At 39.7% G+C, this 21,542-nt stretch overlaps 1 protein-coding gene across 20 annotated transcripts in view; it reads left to right on the top strand.

The window, feature by feature from the left end:
* The window catches only part of THOC2 (THO complex subunit 2), a 133,898-nt gene that overhangs the window by 57,036 nt on the left and 55,320 nt on the right, over positions 1-21,542 (top strand). For all 20 annotated transcript variants that reach the window (XR_010119676.1, XR_010119677.1, XM_063634890.1 and 17 more), the window contains exons 9-12: positions 3,241-3,333; positions 8,483-8,638; positions 9,513-9,685; positions 10,946-11,141. Coding sequence is in view for 18 of the 20 variants with exons in the window: in XM_063634890.1 (XP_063490960.1) it covers positions 3,241-3,333; positions 8,483-8,638; positions 9,513-9,685; positions 10,946-11,141 (618 nt within the window). In the remaining 2 variants the exon portion in view is untranslated. The remainder of the gene's footprint in view (positions 1-3,240; positions 3,334-8,482; positions 8,639-9,512; positions 9,686-10,945; positions 11,142-21,542) is intronic.

Genomic DNA, 21,542 nt, shown 5'->3' with positions numbered 1-21,542 from the left:
TGAATCTTTAAAAAAAATTTCAACTTTTATTTTAGAATCGGGGTACATGTGCAGGTTTGTTACCTGGGTATATTGTGTGATGCTGAGGTTTGGGGTACAATTCATCCCATCACCCAGGTTATAAATCTGTCAAATGGCACACGATAAAAATGTAATTTGTGACTAACAATAGATGGGGAGGGGCAGAGATGTATAGGTGCAGAGGTTTTGTACACTATTGAAGTGAAGTTGGTATTAATTCAAACTAGGTTGTTTTAAGTTTAAAATGTTAATTATTATACCCAAAGGAACCACTAAGAAAATAATTAAAAACTAAACAGAAAAAAGAAGAAGGGGACCAAAATGGTGCACACACACAAAATCAAACAAAAAAGGCAGTGATAGAGGAAATGAGGAACAAAAATATGACAGAAAACAGCAAAATGATAGAAGTTCATCCTTATCTATAATTATTTTGAATGTAAGTGGATTAAACTCACCAATTAAAAGGCAAGAGTTTGGCAGAATGTATAAAAAATCATGATCCAGCTATGTACTGTGTATAAGGAACTCACTTTAGAGATACAAATAGCTTGAAACTGGAAGTATGGAAACATATTCTGTGCAAGCATTATGCTGGAGATACCTGGGGTGGCTATGCTAATATCAAAGTAGACTTTAAGACAATAAGTTTTTACAAGAGACAATGAAAAACATTATATAATGATAAAATGGATAACCCATTGAGAAGATATAACAGTTATAAACATACCTGTACCAAACAACAGAGCCCCAGAGTATTTGAAGCAAACATTGGCAGACTTGAAGGAAACATAGTTGTGTAATTATTGGACATTTCCATACCCTACTTTCATTAATGGTTAGAACAACTAACCATTACTTGACAAAAGATGAGTAAGAAAATAGAAGACTTGAACAACGTTATGTATATAGAACATTACACCCAACAACAGAATCTACATTCTTCTCAATGCACATGGAACATTCTTTAGAATAGACCATATATTAGGCCACAAAACAAGTCTCAGTTGAAATCATACAAAATATCATCTCTGACCACAACAGAATGAAACTAGATTGCAACAATAGTGAGGGAGTAGTGAGTGATATGAAATTCAAAGCTGGGTGGATAGAGGGAGAACAGTCTGGAAGCAACAATAAAAAGCAAAAAGAAAACTGCCACATCACCTCCAGGCCTGGTAGTGTGAGGCGTCTGAGGAAAACAGCTACCAGTTAACTGGGTTACAATGGCAGTGCTGTTCTCAGGGTGAACCAGGCTCTGTGTGAGCACCACGGTGAAAAGAACCTTTAGATGAGAAGTTTGGATATAGGGAATTTTGCTGAGAATGGATCATGAATTCCATATGATTCCGTGGAATTATTTCAAGGACGTGGAAAGGTATGATGGGACAGAACAGGGATTGTGCATAACAGTATGTGGATGAGACTGTGGGACGTATTGTGGTGATTTATTTAAACAAGAATGAAGGGAGTAATGAATGTGGCCCTGGTACATTCAAGTCAGGTAGTGGAGGAGAGGTTGTCAATAAGTTAAATAAGCTTTTGTGAGTTTGTTTTGAAACCCTGGCCACAATTCGTTTTTATGGGAAAATGTTTTGCTACTAAATAACCATTTATAAACATTTATTTTTACATGTTTTAAAAATTATTTTGAGATGGAGTCTCTCTTTGTCACCCAGGCTGGAGTGCAGTGGCGTGATCTCGGCTCACTGCAGCCTCCGCCTCCCGGGCTGAAGTGATTCTCCTGCCTCAGCCTCCCAAGTAGCTGGTATTACAGGTGCCTGCCACCACGCCCGGCTAATTTTTGTATTTTTAGGAGAGACAGGGTTTCATTGTGTTGTCCGGGCTGGTCTTGAACTCCTGACCTCAGGTGATCTGCCCACCTTGGCCTTGCAAAGTGTTGGGATTACAGGCGTGAGCCACTGTGCCTGGCCTGTAAACAAATTAGAATTAGGAAACTATTGTTACATTGAAGACATCTCATCTGTTTTTAAAAAATAGAGTGAAACAATGCCTTCTATAAATGATACACATTAGTTTGGTTAGCTTTGTATTTTATTTGCATAATATAATTGTGGGAGGAACCTTACATACAAAGGTCTCATTTTCAGTATTGACTATAAAAAGAACATAGTGTATTGTTACTGTTTGCTTTTTATTTACATTTGGCCAGTTAGTTATTGCCAGTTATTCTCACTTACTGTTCCATTCATCTGACCTCGGCAGTGTTAAAATTAGCTTTGAAAATTGATAGCATTCAAAGATTCTTATGTTTCTATGTAGGGTCCTCATGGCTGGCCTGGAATTGACTTTGCCATTCTGTACTTTAAAACATCGATTTATTCATCTGTAATATTTATGTACACCTGTTTTGTGGGGAACATCAGCTGACAGACAGATATACTTAGCATAAAACCCAAGAAATAAAATTAAAGGAAGAAAAATATAAAGCAAATGCTGATGGTTCTTCTGCACTTGTCAGTTTGTCTATCTGCGTCTCCACTGAGAACTAACTTGAAAAAGCAAGTTAAGAAAACACACATGTATCAGCCAGGCGTGGTGGCTCATGCCTGTAATCTCATCACTTTGGGAGGCTGAGGTGGGAGGATTGCTAGAGCCCAGGAGTTTGAGATCAGCCTGGGCAACATAGTGAGACCCCATCTCTATTTAAAAAAAAAAAAAAAAGGCCGGGTGTGGTGGCATATACCTGTAGTTCCAGCTACTCAGGAGGCTGAAGTGGGAGGATCGCTTGAGCATGAGAGGTCAGAACTGCAGTGAGCCGTGATCATGCCTCTGCACTCCAGACTGGGTGACAGAGTGAGACCCTGTCTCAAACCCCCCAAAAACCAAAAAACACACAAAAACCAGAAAAGAAAACACACATATAAACAGAACTGCAGACTAAATCTGTGCATTATAAAATCTCACTTATGCTATTCAGTTGTGAGATTTTATTTAAATGTTAACCTGCACTGTAAATTGTGTCCATTTTTGAAATTGCTTTCTTTGTGTTCTTCAGAAGATGTTCCAATGTGAAAAGGGATGTTGGCATAATAATCCTTGTATTGAATTCAGATGTTTGGTAAGATAAGGAAGCACAGTGAAGCATTTTCTTGGCCTAGAGTATTTGATCTAATTGTTCTTAATTATTGGTAGGTGAAGGATATTGCTTTAATTGTCCTTTCTGCACTAAGTAGAAACTTTTTTTTATATTTCTAGGAACCAAATGGCGAGACACCATCATCTTTATACAGAGTTGCAGCAGTACTTCTACAATTTAATCTTATTGATTTAGATGATCTTTATGTACATGTAAGTCAAGTGGGCTGCTAAGAATACTTGGTTGTCTGTCCCAAGGGTAGGGAAGAGGAGTAGGTAGCCACATAGCATCCCCAGGATTGGGTTGGTTCTAGGTTCTCAAGTCTTACTCTTTGAAGCCCCAATACATTGTTGATTTGTGTTTACTTTATAAAGTGAATAAATTTAGTTATTTGGCAGTCTGTGAAAATTAAATACCTTTTTGGTCACCTTTATGGAGTTTAAGTTTTGGTCACCTTTACAGAGTTTAAGTTTGGATATGAAGTTCAAGTTCTTAACTGTCATCAAGGCATAGCTCATGGGGAGAGAGGCCAAGTTCTAACCAATGTAGTTTTTTAAGCCTTTTTCTTTTTCTTTTTTTATTAATTTTTTTTGCATACAAAACAATAAACATTTTCTAAAAATACATACAAACAAAAAGATGCATATGAAACATATTAGGAAGGTTGCATATGGGAAGACGGGGTATAGAAATGGGGGGTGGGAATTAAAGAAAATAAATGACAGAGGGACTTTGTATGGATCAATGATAATAACTCAATCCTCTATTTGACAAAGAAGGAGAAGGAACAGGAAGAAAAAGAAAGTGGGATAAAGGATCAGAAAGGGAGGAAAATAGAAAAAATTAGAGTATGACTCCAGGGTAGACCTGTTTTGTTGTCATTGGGTTGGTTGGTTGGTTTGTCTGTTGTATTTTTCATATGTTTCACCATGTTGGCCAGGCTGGTGTCGAACTCCTAGCCTCAAGTGATCAACCCGCCTCAGCCTCCCAGAGTGCTGGGACCACAGGCGTGAGCCACCATGTCCAGCCCCCACATTGCGTCTGGCCTCCGTGGTAGGCCTCCCAGATGGGGCGGCCGGGCAGAGGCGCTCCCCACATCCCAGATGGGGCGGCCGGGCAGAGGCACTCCTCACTTCCCAGAAGGGGAGGCCGGGCAGAGACGCTCCTCACTTCCTAGACGGGGAGGCGGCCGGGCAGAGGCGCTCCTCACTTCCCAGACGGGGCAGCCGGGCAGAGGCGCTCCTCACTTCCCAGACGGGGCGGCTGGGCAGAGGCACTCCTCACTTCTTCCCAGATGGGGCGGCCGGGCAGAGGCGCTCCTCACCTCCCAGACGGGGCGGCCGGGCAGAGGCGCTCCTCACTTCTTCCCAGACGGGATGGCCGGGCAGAGGCACTCCTCACTTCTTCCCAGAAGGGGCAGCCGGGCAGAGGCGCTCCTCACATCCCAGACGGGGCAGCCGGGCAGAGGCACTCCCCACATCCCAGACGATGGGCGGCCGGGCAGAGGCCCTCCTCACATCCCAGATGATGGGCGGCCGAGCAGAGGCACTCTTCACTTCCCAGACGGGGTGGCCCGGCAGAGACGCTCCTCACCTCTTCCCAGACGGGGCGACCGGGCAGAGGCGCTCCTCACCTCCCAGACGGGGCGGCCGGGCAGAGGCGCTCCTCACCTCGCAGACGGGGCGGCAGCCAGGCAGAGGCGCTCCCCACATCCCAGACGATGGGCGGCCAGGCGGAGACGCTCCTCACTTCCTAGACGGGGTGGCGGCCGGGCAGAGGCGCTCCTCACATCCCAGGCGGGGCAGCCGGGCAGAGGCGCTCCTCACATCCCAGACGATGGGCGGCCAGGCAGAGACGCTCCCCACCTCCCTGACGGGGCGGCGGCCGGGCAGAGGCTGCAATCCCAGCACCCTGGGAGGCCAAGGCAGGTGGCTGGGAGGCGGAGGCTGCAGCGAGCTAAGACCACGCCACCGCACTCCAGCCCGGGCAACACCGAGCTGGAGTTGAGCAAGACCCCATCTGCAGTCCGAGCACCTCGGGAGGCCGAGGCGGGCAGACCACTCAAGGTTAGGAGCTGGAAACCAGCCTGGCCAACATGGTGAAAGCGCGCCTCCAGCCAAAGGAGAAAAACCAGGGAGGGGTGGTGGCGCGCAGCCGCAATCCCAGGCAGGCTGCAGGCCGAGGCAGGAGAATCACGGGAGCTGGAGGCAGGGAGTCTGCAGCGAGCCGAGTACACTCCAGCCTGGGCCACAGAGGGAAGAAAAGAAAGAAAAAGAAACAGAGACGAAGGAAGTAAGAAAGGAAGCAAGCCTTTTTATTATCTACAAATGATGGGAAATATAAAGTTACCTATATACTGCTTCTTTCTCTCTAAAATGTTAATTTTAGGCATTCAGGATGAATGGGGAACTTCATTAGTGTATTTTTATATTTAATATATTTAAAAAATATTTTTCTTGTGTTATTCGTGTGCACTAAATGACTATTATGTTTTTATTGCTGGACCTAGGATGTAGAAGAGTTCATGATTGTGGCAGATGACCTCTAGTTTAACAAAAATTTAGTCATCAGTTTGAAAATCTAGGCTAATAGTATATAAATTCCTCTTCTATTAGGTTTTGCATTAGGATACCTATTAATTTAAAACAAGTATGTCCAAAGGTGATATCATCTTCACTGCCTTTGAAATAACTTTATTAACATCATTGCCTATTTTTGTATACTGTGGCTAGAGTTGAGTAAAACTTGGTCTTTACCTTGGAAGCAGTCATAGTCTAGGAAGGGAGAAAAAAATTTTGCATTATTTAATAGGTACTGTATTGGAGATATTCACAAAGCTCAGAATAGATAGTGACCATATCTGTCTTGGGGGGTTTTGGAAGACTTTCCCAAATTAGTGATGTTGAGCTGGGATCTTGATAGACAAGTAGGGTCATCTAGGCTGAAATGGTAGCAAACTTTGTAGGTAGAATTAACTGAGTATAAAGGCAGGAGTTGTTGTTGTTGTTGTTGTTTTGAGACAGAGTCTCACTGTTGCCCAGGCTGGAGTGCAATGGTGCGATCTTGGCTCACTGCAGTCTCTGCCTCCTGGGTTCAAGTGATTCTCCTGCCTCAGCCTCCCAAGTACTTGGGATTACAGGCGCACGCCACCATGCCCAAGTAATTTTTGTATTTTTAGTGGAGATGGGGTTTCACCATATTTTTAGTAGAGATGGGATTTCACCATGTTGGCCAGGCTGGTCTTGAACTCCTGACCTCAGGTGATCTGCCTGCCTCAGCCTCCCAAAGTACTGGGATTACAGGCGTGAGCCACCGTGCCCAGCCAAGGCAGGAGATTTGAAAGGGCTTTTTTATCCGCTTACGGGACTGTCAGGAAGCTCAGAGTGGTTGGAGCCTAGGGTGGTATATAGGGGGAATGAGGATGGAATAGAGAAGAGCTAAACTGTTAACGGCTTAAGTGACATAGTAAGGAATCTGGATTTTTCTCTTGGGAGTGGAGAGCCATATTAGTATTTAAAGGAGAGATGTGATGTAGAAACTGAGAATATGGAAAATTGGACAGAAAAGGGAAAATTTAAAAACATAGGTATGACTTTAGAGGGAAGTATAGACCGGCATATGTGGAAAGTACAAATTGATGATAGATTTATTACTCATTATGATTGCATTTAGCAGTAAATGTAAGCAGACTAAGTGGTCCTGTTAATATGACAAAGATTGTCAAATGGAATTAAAAATAAGTTTATTATTTATATGAGAAACAGCTTAAACTTAAGGATAATGAAATGTTGATGGTAAAAGGATGAGAAAATATATCAGCAAACTTACTATTGTTGGACAAAATAGACTTTTTGGCAGAAGGAGATAAAGAGGGCCACTTCATAATAACAAGATTGTGAAGATTGTGCTCACTAGGAAGATAAAACTGTTCTAACTTTACATGTATCTAATGGCATATTCTCAAAATACACAGAAATAAAAGTTGAGAGAACTGTAAGAAGAAACAGTTTGCCCATTAGTGGGAGTTGTAATTGTCTGGGTAAAAGATAAGGACCTATGGCCGGGCGCGGTGGCTCACACTGCTGATCCCAACACTTTGGGAGGCCAAGGCGGGCAGATCATCTGAGGTCAGGAGTTCGAGACCAGCCTGACCAACATGCTGAAATCCCATCTCTACTAAAAGTACAAAATCACCCAGGGGTGGTGGTGCACGCCTGTAATCTCAGCTACTCGACAGGCTGAGGCAGAATTGCCTGAAGCCAGGAGGCAGAGATTGCGGTGGGCCGAGATCGTGCCATTTCACTCCAGCCTGGGCAATGAGCAAAACTGTTTCAAAAAAAAAAAAAGTAAAAAATAAAACAAGAGGACCTGTGCCAGGTGTATAAGTATAGCAATAAAAATGTGTTTAATTGCCAGGGGAGAACATACAGAATGAGAAAAAGTCTTGCTTACTTCCTTGCACTGGTCCATAGTGACTTTTCTCTCTCCCTCCCTCCTTTTTTTTTTTTTTTTTGATAAATGGAATGAAATCTATAATGTTTAATATTTCATTATTATTTTCATTTACTGTTTACATTAAACCTAGTTAATGGAATAGATTATGCATTTCTAGGGGGCAGGAACACTTCTTTTATAGCTTATCATAGTGACTAGCAGAAACTACTAAGTAATTTGTTGCCTGAAGTTTTCTTTGTGTTCGGGTTATTTTATAAATGTCTACATTAATCATCTTCCACTCATACAAGGTGACTGTACTTGAGATACTTGAGCCTTTTTCATAATGGAGGTTTGACTATGCACATAGTACTTTTTCTTTTGCAATAAACTAGTAACTAGCTTGTGACTTAAATAAGCTCCTAGAAAAAGTGAGATGTCAAGTTACTAATAATTTTTCTACTTGAAATTTTTCATTTAGATGATTTAAATTTATCCCTTTGTGTTATTCAGTAGCTCACCTTTCGCAAATTGGATCCATATTGCAATGCTTTATTTAATTTGGAGTTTAGCCTTTAATGGGGAAATTTGTAATGTTTTTAATGGAACTGCTATATATTTTCTTGGGTAAACTAATGAATTCAATGGAAAACATCACTGTTGTGGTATTATATTAATTTAGGGACTCTGTCAGACAGAAGATGTGAAACTTTGAGCTGTGAGTTGGTTTTAAAAGGGGTACAGAATTCAGGTACTTAATTCTGTCAAATTATAAGAAAATAACTGAAATTTACTTAGAAGGCAAATGGTCACGAATAAGTTAGACTTCTTATTTATAGTTTTATCAGTTGAGAATAGTGTTTCCTTTTTATATGAACAAGTAGTTGGTATTAGCTGTTTTATGAAATTTTAATGTACCATTTTCAGCTTCTTCCAGCTGATAATTGCATTATGGATGAACACAAACGAGAAATTGCGGAAGCTAAGCAAATTGTTAGAAAGCTTACGATGGTTGTGTTGTCTTCTGAAAAAATGGATGAGCGAGAGAAAGAAAAGGAAAAAGAAGAGGAGAAGGTAGAGAAGGTATGTAATTCATTCTAGTAAAATTAACACTATCTTCTGGATTTTGAATTATGAAATTTAACTTCTAAATAGTCGTTTATGGAAGAATAATTTCTTAGTTTTCATTTTGCCGAAATCTCATTTTCTGGATCATTTGCTACAGTGGTTTTATTTTTAATCTGAATGGCTCCTTTTTAAGAGAAGCTGTCATTTTTTTTCTTGTATAAATTTCAAAATGTTTTCTAAGTAAAATCACAAGATGTATTGACTTTAATTGTCCTCTTTGTATTAGTGGCCCTCAAATCCTAAAGGGATTCTCAGAGATGATGAATTCTGGTTTCCTGTGGCATGACATAACATTAAGTAGAACTTAATTCCAAGTCTATAAACTGTAATGCCTGTGTCTGTTTTTTTTTTTATTTATTGTTATTTTTGAGACAGGGTCTCACTCTTTCACCCGGGCTGGAGTGCAGTGGCATGATTACAGCTCATTGCAGCCTTCTACCTCCTGAGCTCAAGTAATTCTCCAGCCTTAGCCTCCCGAGTAGCTGGGACTACAGGCATGCGCCACCACACCTGGCTAATTTTTGTATTTTTTGTAGAGATGGGATTTCGCCATGTTGCCCAGGCTTGTCTCAAACTTCTGAGCTCAAGTGATCTGCCTACCTCAGCCTCCCACGTTCCTGGGACTATAGGTGTGAGCCAGTGCGCCTGACCCTGATGTTTTTTCAATAGCTAAAAATTTTGATTGTACTTGCAGGAATATATTGTTTAATTTCCCATGAATAGCAAATATTTTTGATGTGTTGCTTAGGTCAGTTTTTTAAGTGACAAAGTATTAAGATTTCTTGATGTCTGTATCCTGAGTATCTTAGTTTTGACTATTCATTTTTAGCCACCTGATAACCAAAAACTTGGCTTGTTGGAAGCCTTATTAAAGATTGGTGATTGGCAACATGCACAGAACATTATGGATCAGATGCCTCCATACTATGCAGCTTCACACAAGCTAATAGCCCTTGCTATTTGCAAGCTCATTCATATAACTATTGAGCCTCTCTACCGAAGGTATGTAACTGTATACTTTACTAATCATTGAGGTAGAAATAGCTTAGGACTACAACAAAATCTATATTTATCTCCTCAAACCAAGCATATATTTTAGTACCTTTTATTAAAAGATAAGAACTATTCACAGAGTGTATCAGTCTGATATATATTAATCAGTGACTTGTCTTCTAAAGTCTAGACCAGGGGTTCTAGAATGTGTGCTGCAGTGTAGTCTGAAAACTACAAGTTAGACTTCTAGGTTGGGTTTGTTCCATTGAGAGCTGAAACTCCATCTTTCTGGTTTTGACTTTTCCTCCTCTCAGTGGGTGGGAGGGGCAAAGAATTCCTGAGGTTTTTTCTTAGTGTAATTTTTCTCTATCCTGGCTGAGTGGCTCTGAGTGAGGACATTGCCTCTCTGATTCCCTTACCTTTCCTGGCATATAAGCTGCTGTTCTGGAAATTACTAGTTTAGCCTCTCTTATCATCCCCAGTTACTGTGTCATCTAGTCCTTTAGCTTTCTGCCTACTTGCAGGATACTTAGGAGCAGTATTGATAGCAGCTCTGGCTACAGCCCCATAGATCAGAGCCTGCCTCAAAAGCCTCAGCCTTGTGACTTTTGTGTAGCTGCTGGTTGCTGCCGTCAGTGTCACTTCATGGGCCGTGGGCCATGCAGGCTTCTTAGAGAGTGACCCCTGTGACTCCACAGTGGGACACCTGCTGAGCAGGTGAGAACTCTGGGTATGGTGTCCTAAAGTGACCCTCTTTTATTACATGACTCACTTTCCCTACCACTACATTCTACATATCCTAGGTTGTGGAATCCAGATTGAGAAATGTCAGTTGACTTGAATCAGTGTTGTTATATCCATATTTTTCTGTTTCATCTTCCAGTGCATCTTAGGTCCATCCCTTGTTCCCCATTCCCATATCCAAGTTGCCTATACTGGCCAAGTTTAAAAACAGATTCAGATGGTGTGTGTGAAATGTTCCTTGAAATCCACACTTCTCTGATTAAGCAGTTAATTTGGAACATTCTCCTCTGAGCTCTGATTTTTTTTTTCTAATGACTGTTGTTTTTATGTGTTTCTACCAGTTGAGAATTATCTGGTGTAATAAAGTTAGGCACAGTTGAAATGTAGAAAGCAAATATGAGCAAGAAGAAATTTCACTGATTAAGATAACTTTGTTAAAATTGTAGGTATTGTAGTTGTGTGTGTATATAGTTATATTTATTATATACTTATTTATTTATTTATTTATTTTACTTTTTAAAATAGAGTTGGCGTTCCTAAAGGTGCTAAAGGCTCACCTGTTAATGCTTTGCAAAACAAGAGGGCACCAAAACAAGCTGAGAGCTTTGAAGATTTGAGGAGAGACGTGTTCAATATGTTCTGTTACCTTGGTCCTCACCTTTCTCACGATCCCATTTTATTTGCAAAAGTGGTGCGCATAGGCAAGTCATTTATGAAGGAGGTAAGTAAGATTTTTCTTACAAACCTAAATTTTGAAATGAAAATGTTCTGAGTATACTTGTATTATGAGTATCTTTAGAAATAAAAATATGAACCTCATTTAATAAAGGGTTATGTTGAGTGAGGTTTGTGGAAAATTCCAGTGTGTCATAACCATATACAGTCAAGTGTTGCTTAATGACAGGTGAGAAATGCATCATTAGGTGATTCGTCATTGTGCAAACATCAGAGAGTGTACTTATACAAGCCTAGATGGTATGACCTACTACATACCTAGGCTATATGGTATGGCCCGTTACTCCTAGGCTACAAACCTGTACAGAATGTTACTGTACTGAATACTGTGGGCAGTTGTAATACACTGTTAAATATCTGTGTATCTGAACATATCTAAACATATAAAAGGTAATACCTTGCACTAAGATGTTAGGACAGCCGTGATATCACTAGGCAATAGGAATTTTTTTAGCTCTAATATAATGTTATATGACCCTGGTCGTATATGTGGTCCATCAACCGAAACATTGTTAAATGGTGCATAACTGTATATATTAATATAAACCCAAATCTAGCGAGATTATTAGTCAAGTCCCTCACATGGGAAAATATACTTCAGACAAGTGGCCGCTTTTTGAATTCCCTTATAATTAGTGGTTACTTAGCATTCTTTTCCTTTGCTTACCTTCTAGTCATTTTCTTGAGTGTAGTTTTCAATCATTGCTGCTATGTGTAAGAAGTCTTTTCAGCCTCAGGCTGTTAAGGACCCATTCTTTTATTTATTTATTCTTTTAGTAAGATTTTTATTGAAATAGAACATACATATGGAAAAATACAGCTCAGTGACTTTCCCTAAACTAAGCACCCATATGTCCACTACCCAACTCAAGAAATAGTTTACAGTCCCACCAACAGTGTGAAAGTGTTCCTATTTCTCCAGCTCCTCTCCAGCACCTGTTGTTTTAGACTTTTTAATGATCGCCATTCTAACTGGTGTGAGATGGTATCTCAGTGTGGTTTTGATTTGCATTTCTCTGATGGCCAGTGATGAGCATTTTTTCATGTGTCTGTTGGCTGCATAAATGTCTTCTTTTGAGAAGTGTCTGTTCATATCCTTCACCCACTTGTTGATGGGGTTGTTTGTTTTTTCTTCTAAATTTGTTTGAATTCTTTGTAGATTCTGGATATTAGCCCTTTGTCAGATGAGTAGATTGCAAAAATTTTCTCCCATTCTGTAGGCTGCCTGTTCACTCTGATGGTAGTTTGTTTTGCTGTGCAGAAGCTCTTTAGTTAATTAGATCGCATTTGTCAATTTTGGCTTTTCTTGCCATTGCTTTTGGTGTTTTAAACATGAAGTCCTTGCCGATGCCTATGTCCTGAATGGTATTGCCTAGGTTTTCTTCTAGGGTTTTTATGGTTTTAAGACTAACATTTAAGTCTTTAATCCGTCTTTGTGGAAGACAGTGTGGCGATTCCTCAAGGATCTAGAACTAGAAATACCATTTGATCCAGCAATCCCATTACTGGGTATATACCCAAAGATTTATAAATCATGCTGCTATAAAGACACATGCACAGGTTTATTTATTGCGGCACTATTCACAATAGCAAAGACTTGGAGCCAACCCAAATGTCCATCAATGATAGACTGGATTAAGAAAATGTGGCACATATACACCATGGAATACTATGCAGCCATAAAAAATGATGAGTTCATGTCCTTTGTAGGGACATGGATGAAGCTGGAAACCATCATTCTGAGCAAACTATCACAAGGACAAAAAACCAAACACCGCATGTTCTCACTCATAGGTGGGAATTGAACAATGAGAACACTTGGACACAGGAAGGGGAACTTCACACACTGGGGCCTGTTGCGGGATGGGGAGAGAGGGGAGGGATAGCATTAGGAGATATACCTAATGTAAATGACGAGTTAATGGGTGCAGCACACCAACGTGGCAGATGTATACATATGTAACAAACCTGCACGTTGTGCACATGTACCTTAGAACTTGAAGTATATAAAAAAAAAAGAAATAGAATAGTACCTGCAACCTAGAGTCTTTCTCATGCTGCATTCTAGTTACTATCCTAACCATAACCATTCATGCTTTTTTTTTTAAATCAGCTTTGAGGTATAATTTAAATACAGTAAACTACAATTTTAAGTGTACAATTCGATGAGTTTTGACAAATGCATACAGTTGTATGTTCACCACCACAATCATGATATAGAAGTTCCCTCCTTCCATTGCTGTTCCTGGCAACCTCTGACAGGCTTTCCATCACTATAGTTTTGCTTTTTCTACATCTTATTTAATAAATGGAATCATATGGTATATACTCTTTTCAGTTTAGTTTCTTCCACTTAAGCTTTTGAGATTTATCCAAGTTGCATGTATCAGTAGTTCCTTTATTGCTAAGTGATATTTTATTACATAGACATACCAGAGTGTAGCCACCAGTTGATGGACGTTTGGGTTGTTTCTACTTGGAGGCTATTATAAAGCTGCTTTCAATATTCTTGCACAAGCCTTGTGTCCCCAGGGGTGGGATTGATGGGTCATATGAGTAAGTATATGTTTAATTTCATAAGAAATTGCCGAACTGTTCCAAAGCATCTGTACCATTTTGCATTCCTAAGAGCTATTGTATGAGACTTCTAATTGTTCCACATTCCCACCAACACTTGGTGTTGTCACTCTTTTAAGTTTTAGTCATTCTAGTGGGTATGTAGTGGTATCTCACTGAGCTTTTAATTTTGTTCCAGTGACTAGGGATGTTGATCATCTTTTCATGTGCTTATTTGCCATTTATAGTTATCTTTAGTGAAATGTTTGTTCATGTCTCTTGCACATTTTTAAGTTGGGTTATTTGTCTTTTTATTATTGAGTTGTAAGAGTTCTTTATTCTGGATGCAAGGCCTTATCAGATATGTGATATTGGGAAATTTTTTTCTTAGTCTGATTTGCCTTTTCATTTTGTTAACTATCTTTTGACAGCAAAGAATTTTAACGTTTAATTCCAATTTAGTAGTATTTTTCTTTTTCTTTCTTTTTTTTTTTTTTTGAGACGGAGTCTCGCTCTGTCGCCCAGGCTGGAGTCCAGTGGTGCGATCTCAGCTCACTGCAAGCTCTGCCTCCTGGGTTCACACCATTCTCCTGCCTCAGCCTCCCGAGTAGCTGGGACTACAGGCGCCCACCATACATGCCCGGCTAATTTTTTGTATTTTTAGTAGAGACGGGGTTTCACCGTGTTAGCCAGGGTGGTCTCGATCTCCTGACCTCGTGATCCGCCTGCCTCGGCCTCCCAAAGTGCTGGGATTACAGGCGTGAGCCACCGCGCCTGGCCAGTATTTTTCTTTTATGGTTTGCTTTTCATGCTCTAAGAAATCTTTGCCCAGCCCAAGGTTTTAAAGCTGAAAAGAATTATACATAATTTCTTTAAAGTTGTGAAACATGACAACTATAAAAACCATCTAGACATTGTTAAAAAGCACAAATGCAGGGTGTCTTCAGTGTTTGGCGATTATATCTAATTTGAATTTTAGACAACAGCAACTGTATAGAAATACTAATGGCTATTGTATATTAATTTCTTGACATCTGAAATATTTGACTTGGCTTTTTATACTTAGCTGGTAGATTTTTTTTTGTTTGTTTTTGAGATAGGATTGCACTCTGTCATGAAGGCTGGAGTGTAAGTGGCACCACCATGGCTCACTGCAGCCTTGATCTCTCAGGCTGAAGGGATCTTCCCGCCTCAGCAGCCCAAGTAGCTGGGACCACAGGTGCATGCGCCATGCCTGGCTAATTTTTTAAATATTTGTAGAGACAGAGTCTCCCTATGTTGCCTAGGTAGGTTGTTTTTAATGCTCACAAATTTACATTATGTAAAGGTACTCTAAAGAAATCTGTTAAGTAATTATTACTATATATTGTTTATTATATAATATTCATATGAAATGGAAGTATATCATTTCTAAATGTTGGGAACATTCTAAGTCCTCTGTTCTGGCTATTTTGAAATATATAATACATTGTTGTTAACTGTAGTCACCCTACTCTGCTATTGAACATTGGAATTCATTCCATCGATCTAACTGCATATTTGTACCTATTAATCAACCTCTGTTTATTCCCCCCCACCCCCAGCCTCTGTTATCTGTCATTCTATCCTCTCCCTCCATGAGACCACTTTTTTGTTTTTTTGGGTTTTTTTGTTTGTTTTGTTTTGTTTTGTTTTTGAGATGGAGTTTCGCTCTTGTCGCCCAGGCCGAAGTGCAATGGCGCGATCTCGGCTCACTGCAACCTCCGCCTCCCGGGTTCAAGCAATTCTCCTGCTTCAGCCTCCCGAGCAGCTGGGATTACAGGTGCCCGCCACCACGCCCAACTAATTTTTGTATTTTTAGTAAAGATGGAGTTTCACCATGTTTGCCATGCTGGTCTCGAACTCCTGACCCAGGTGATCTGCCCTTCTCTGCCTGCCAAAATGCTGGAATTATAGGCGTGAGCCACCGTGCCCGGCCGTGAGACCACTTTTTTAGCTTTCACACGAGTGAGAACGTATGATGTTTGTCTTTCTGTGCCTGGCTTATTTCACTTAACATAAAGACCTTTAGTTCCATCCACATTGCTGCAAATTATATGATTTCATTCTTTTTTTATGGCTGAATAGTATTCCATTGTGTATATATAGCACATTTTCTTTATTCATTCATCAATTGATGGGCACTTAACAGGTTGATTCCATAGCTTTGCTATTGTGAATAGTGTTGCAATAAACATGAGAGTGCAGGTATTCTTTTGATATATTGATTACTTTTCCTTTGGATAAATACTCAGTAATGGGATTGCTTGTAACAAATTATCACATGTACCCCACAAATATGTACAAATATTTGTACCAGTAAAAAATTTAAAGAAATTTAGAAAGGAAGTAAAATAACGTTTCACTCTTGATTTTTATTGTCTGAAAAGGATGATTCATGTTAGCTAGTGCCTGCTCAAGAAACAAAAGGGCTGTATTTTTTCCAGTGCATCATATCAGGTGCACGTGAAGTCACTTTGTTCCATTGCTGGTGATGTTAACTTTATCATTTGTTTAAGGTGATCTCTGCCAGGTTTCTCCACTATACAGTTACTATTTTTCCCTTTGTTATTAATATATGTCTTGTGGGAAGATAAAACACTTTGAGACTATATAAACAGACTGTTTCTACTCATGCTTTCACCTACCTAATGCTGCTCTTTTAACTTGAAAATCTTAATGTTCAGATCTCTTGTTCTGAAATTCTTTGGTTACAAATATCAACCTTGTGAGCAGGAGACCAAACCTTCAACTCATGGAAGTCCTGTACATAACCATATACAATATTATTATCAAGATACACACTTGGTAGAGCTGTCACACTTCCCCTCTTGCCTTTTCCATTGCATTCATCCTGTATACCGGTTCTGCCCTAGTTGTACCAGGTTCCTGCATTTAACTCCAGTCTATTCTTGCAGAGAAGGGAAGAGAAAAATGTTAATTTTGACTATAGAGACCAGTGTAAGAAGAAATCTACATTTTCTCATTACTAGGTTTGTGATGGAAAAGTGAATCTTTACAGTTATCTGAGTTAGAATTTTGATCTGTTTTTACCCATAAAAGATTTTGCTGTGACAAATCATTTGTTCTGTGTTTAAAAGGCTTTTGTTGTCTAGCTTGGAATTCAAGCAGGATTTTTAAGATTGCTTCTAAAGGGTGAATATGACCTTCGTTCCAAATAATGTATTTACAATTACACTTCTTTAACAAATCTCATTTATAAGCTTAGGGTTGCTTTTATATACAAATTATGTATATTTTAAAAAAGATGCTTATATACTTATACCAGATATCACTTAACAGAATTATCTTCCAGCCCTATAGTTATTTGTAATTTATTTCTCTGATTATGTGTATATATGTTTCTTAAATTTGAGGTATGTAGTATATAGGACTAACTCCTAGTACAGTGATTCTCAAACTTCAGCATGCGTCGTAATCACCCAGAGGGCTTGTTTTTTTTTTGAGACGGAGTATCCCTCTGTTGCCAGGCTGGAGTGCAGTGGCGCAACCATGGCTTGCTGCAACTTCCGCCTCCCAGGCTCAAGCGATTCTCCTGCCTCAGCCTGCCAAGTAGCTGGGACTACAGGCATGTGCCACCATGCCTAGCTAATTTTTGTACTTTTAGTAGAGATGGGGTTTCACCATGTTGGCCAGAATGGTCTTGATCTCTTGACCTTGTGATCTGCCCGCCTTGGCCTCCCAAAGTGCTAGGATTACAGGTGTGAGCCACTGCGCCCGGCCGAGTACTTGTTAAAATAGATTGTTGGGCCCCATCCTTGGAGTTTTTGATTCAGTAGGTCTTGAGATGAGACCTTAGAATTTGCATTTCTAATAAGTTCTCCTGTGATGTTGATGCTCCCAGCCCAAAGACCAAACCTTGAGGATTCTTGTTCTAGGCTTAAGCAGTGGAGGAGTGTGGTGGTTCTAGAATTGTTTCATATAAAAGGACACATTTTGCTCTAATAACATTTTCTGTAATTATAGAGCACTAACATGCTCACCTGACATACTCAAATGTTTTTGATAGCACCTATACATTTTTTAGACTTTATTTTTTAGAGCAGTTTTAGGTTCACAGCAAAATCCAGAGGAAGGCACAAAGATTTGCTATATAGCCCCTGTTCCCATATGTGCATAGCCTCCCTGGTAATCAACATCTCCCACCAGAGTGGTACATTTGTTACAGGGATGAATCCACATTGACACATCACCCAAAGTCCATAGTTTACATCAGGGTTTGCTTTGTGTTGTACATACTAGGGATCTCGTCAAATGTATAGAATATTATCACTGCCCTGAAAAAGACATAGGTTTCCTCTATGTCTTTTCATGGCTTGATAGCTCATTTCTTTTTAGCACTGAATAATATTTCATTGTCTGCATGTATCACCGTTTATCCATTCACTTACTGAACGACATGTTGGTTGCTTCCAAGTTTTGGCAATCAAGAATAAAGCTGCTGTAAGCACCTTTGTACAAGTTTTTGTGTGGACCTAGGTTTTTGATCTACTCTGACAGTCTATGTATTTTAATTGGTGCATTTAGATGATCAGTGTTCAAAGTAATTGATATGTTTGGATTAATATTAATATCTACCATTTTTCTTATTCTTTTTTAGTTTTTGCCCCTGTTTTTTGTTCCTGTTTTTGTTTTCCACTCTTTTCCTGCCCTTTCTGGCCCATTTTTGGTTAAGTTTTTTATTGATTACCCCACAGTTTGCAACGTACATTTACAATTGATCCAAGTCCACTTTCAAACACACTATTTTGCTTCATGGGTAGTGTGAGTACCTTACAATAACAGCATAATCCTAATTCTTTCCTCCTGACCCTTGCATTACTGAAGTCATTCATTTGCTTATGCACACATACACACACACACACACACACACACACACACACACACACGCATGCATATGCATATGTAATCAAATACATTGTTGCTATTATTATTTTGAACAAACTGTTAGTTTTGTTATATTAGTTAAGCATAAGAAAAATAAACATTTTACCTTCACTTAATCTTACTTCAGTGTTTCTTTTTTTGTTTATGTATATCCAAGTTTCTGACCTATATTATTTTCTTTCTCCCTAAAGAACTTACTTAGTATTTCTTGCAAGGCAGGGCTCCTGGCAACAAATTCCCTCAGTTTTTGTCTGAGAAAGTCTTTATTTCTCCTTTACATTTAAAGTATAATTTCACAGGGTCCAGAATTCTAGGTTTTTTTTTTTAATTTTTTTTTTATCTTAACACTTTAAATCTTTCACTCCACTCTGCTTGCATAGTTTCTGAGGAGAAATGTTTTTGATTCTTATCCTTGTTTCTCTATAAGCAAGGTGTTCTCCCCCACACCCAGCGTCTTTTAGGATTTTTTCTTTTTCTTTGATTTTCTGTAGTTATAACATAATATGCCCAAGTGTAGTTTATTTTGTTTTATTATTTATTTATTTATTTACTTTTTGCATCTGTCTTACTTGGTGTTTTCTGAGTTTCCTGAATCTGTGGTTTGGTGCCTGATACTAGTTTGGGGAAATTCTGTCATCATTGCTTCAAATATTTCTTCTCTTCCTTCCTTTCTTCTGCTATTTCCATTATGCATATGTTATAGTTTTTTAGTCCTACGGTTCTTGGATATTCTGTTCTGCCTTTTATCAGACTTTTTTCTCTTTGCTTTTCAGTTTTGCAGGCTTCTATGGAGATATCCTCAAGCTCAGAATTTTTTCCTTAGCCGCGTTATCTCCCAATAAGCCCATCAAAGGCATTCTTCATTCTGTTACAGTGTTTTTGATCTGTAGGATTTCTTTTTGATTTTTTTCTTAAAATTTCCATATCTCTGCTTATATTGCCCCATGCCCTTTTTTTTTGAGGTGGAATTTTGCTTTTGTTACCCAGGCTGGAGTGCAATGGCATGATCTTGGCTCACTGCAACCTCCGCCCCCTGGGTTCAAGCAGTTCTCCTGTCTCAGCCTCTCTAGTAACTGGGACTATAAGCATGCGCCACCACACCCATCTAATTTTTCTATTTTTAGTAGAGATGAGATTTCACCTTGTTGGCCAGGCTAGTTTTGAACTCCTGACCTTAGATGATCTACCCACCGCGGCCTCCCAAAGTGCTGGAATTACAGGCGTGAGCCACCACGCCCGGCTCCCCACCTTTTGTTTTTTTGAGGCAGAGTTTTGCTCTGTCACTTAGGCTGGAGTGCAGTGGAGTGACCTTGGCTTACTGCAACCTCCGCCTTCTGGGTTCAAGCAATTCTCATGCCTCAGCCTCCTGAGTAGCTGTGAATACAGGCATGTGCCACCATGCCCGGCTAATTTTTTATATTTTTAGTAGAGACGGGGTTTTGCCATGTTGGCTAGGCTGGTCTAGAACTCCTGGCCTCGAGTGATTCACCTGCCTTGGCCTCCCAAAGTGCTGAGATTACAGGTGTCAAATGCCATACCCAGCCAGTCACAGAATCTTGTTTGTCTTTTTTCCCTCCTAGAAGTAAATAGCATAAGTTCCTCTCTCTCTCTCTCTTTTTTTTTTTTAGATGGAGTCTCACTCACTCTTGTTGCCCAGGCTGGAGTGCAGTGGCACGATCTCTGCTCACTGCAGCTTCTGCTTCCTGGGTTCAAGCTATTCTCCTGCCTCCGCCTCCTCAGTAGCTGGGATTACAGGTGTCCGCCACCACACCGAGCTAATTTTTGTACTTTTAGTACAGATGAGGTTTCTCCATGTTTGCCAGGCTGGTCTGGAACTCCTGACCTCAGGTGATCTGCCCACCTCAGCCTCCCAAAATGCTGGGATTACAGGCATGAGCCACCGCGCTCAGCCATTAAGTTCCTTTTTTTTTTTTTTTTCAGACAGAGTCTTGCTCTGTCGCCAGGCTAGAGTGCAGTGGTGCAATCTCAGTTCACTGCAACCTCCGCCTTCCGGGTTCAAGCAATTCTTATAAATATAAATAAAATATATTTTATTTATTGTGTTAGGAATAGGGGGAGAGAGATTCTGTGTTTATGTTTTACTCTGCCATTGTAATTAATTTGTCTAGAAAGACTGTTTATGTGGCTATTTCATACGTTGGCCCTTGGTAAAAGCCAAAGTGCTCTAAATTGATTTACAAATAAAGCTTAGTAAAACCTGAAATTAGGCAGGCAGAATATACCCCAGACTGGGTATTAGATGGCATTAGGAAATAGGTGAGATAGTGATCTTGTGTTAATATGGAGGCATGTCCTTGTTCTTAGGAGACATCCTGAATTATTTTGAGAAACGTGTCATGCCTGCAAATTTTTTTGGTCTGCCAAAAAAGGGCAAAATGTTAATTGTTAAATTTAGCAGGTAGGTATATATAGGTGTTTAGTATACTATCCTTTCAGTTTTTATGTAATTTGAAATTTTTCATAATAAAAATTTGGATTGCAAGGAGGAGAATGTGCCTTAGACCAGTAGTTCCAAAACTGTAGTTTATAAACCAAATGCTTTAGAACTTTGAGGCTGATGTTTACTACTTTTTGTTTTTTTTTGTCAGCTATTACAGGAGGGGGAGTCTGATTCTGCTTCATTCCACTTATTTGTTTTCAAAATTGAAAATCTGTCTTGGTTATGTAGCTTAAAGCCCAAGATTTTTCATAGAGTAGTTTTAAGAAATAAATGCAAAGGTTTTAGTCTGTACGTGGCACATAGTGAGTACTAAATAAATTGTAGTAAGAATGAGAAGAAGGAGGAAGTTGAAAATAGTGTTTTAATTCACACAGTTTCAGGTTCCAGTCTTTTCAAAAATCTTGTGTTTTTTTCCTCTCTCTTCTGAGACATAATCCTGAGTAG

The sequence above is a fragment of the Symphalangus syndactylus genome, chromosome X (genome assembly GCF_028878055.3).
Source record: "Symphalangus syndactylus isolate Jambi chromosome X, NHGRI_mSymSyn1-v2.1_pri, whole genome shotgun sequence".
Taxonomy (NCBI): Eukaryota; Metazoa; Chordata; class Mammalia; order Primates; family Hylobatidae; genus Symphalangus; species Symphalangus syndactylus.
The sequence above is the reverse complement of the archived record's forward strand: the minus strand, read 5'-3'. Positions and strand labels throughout refer to the sequence as shown.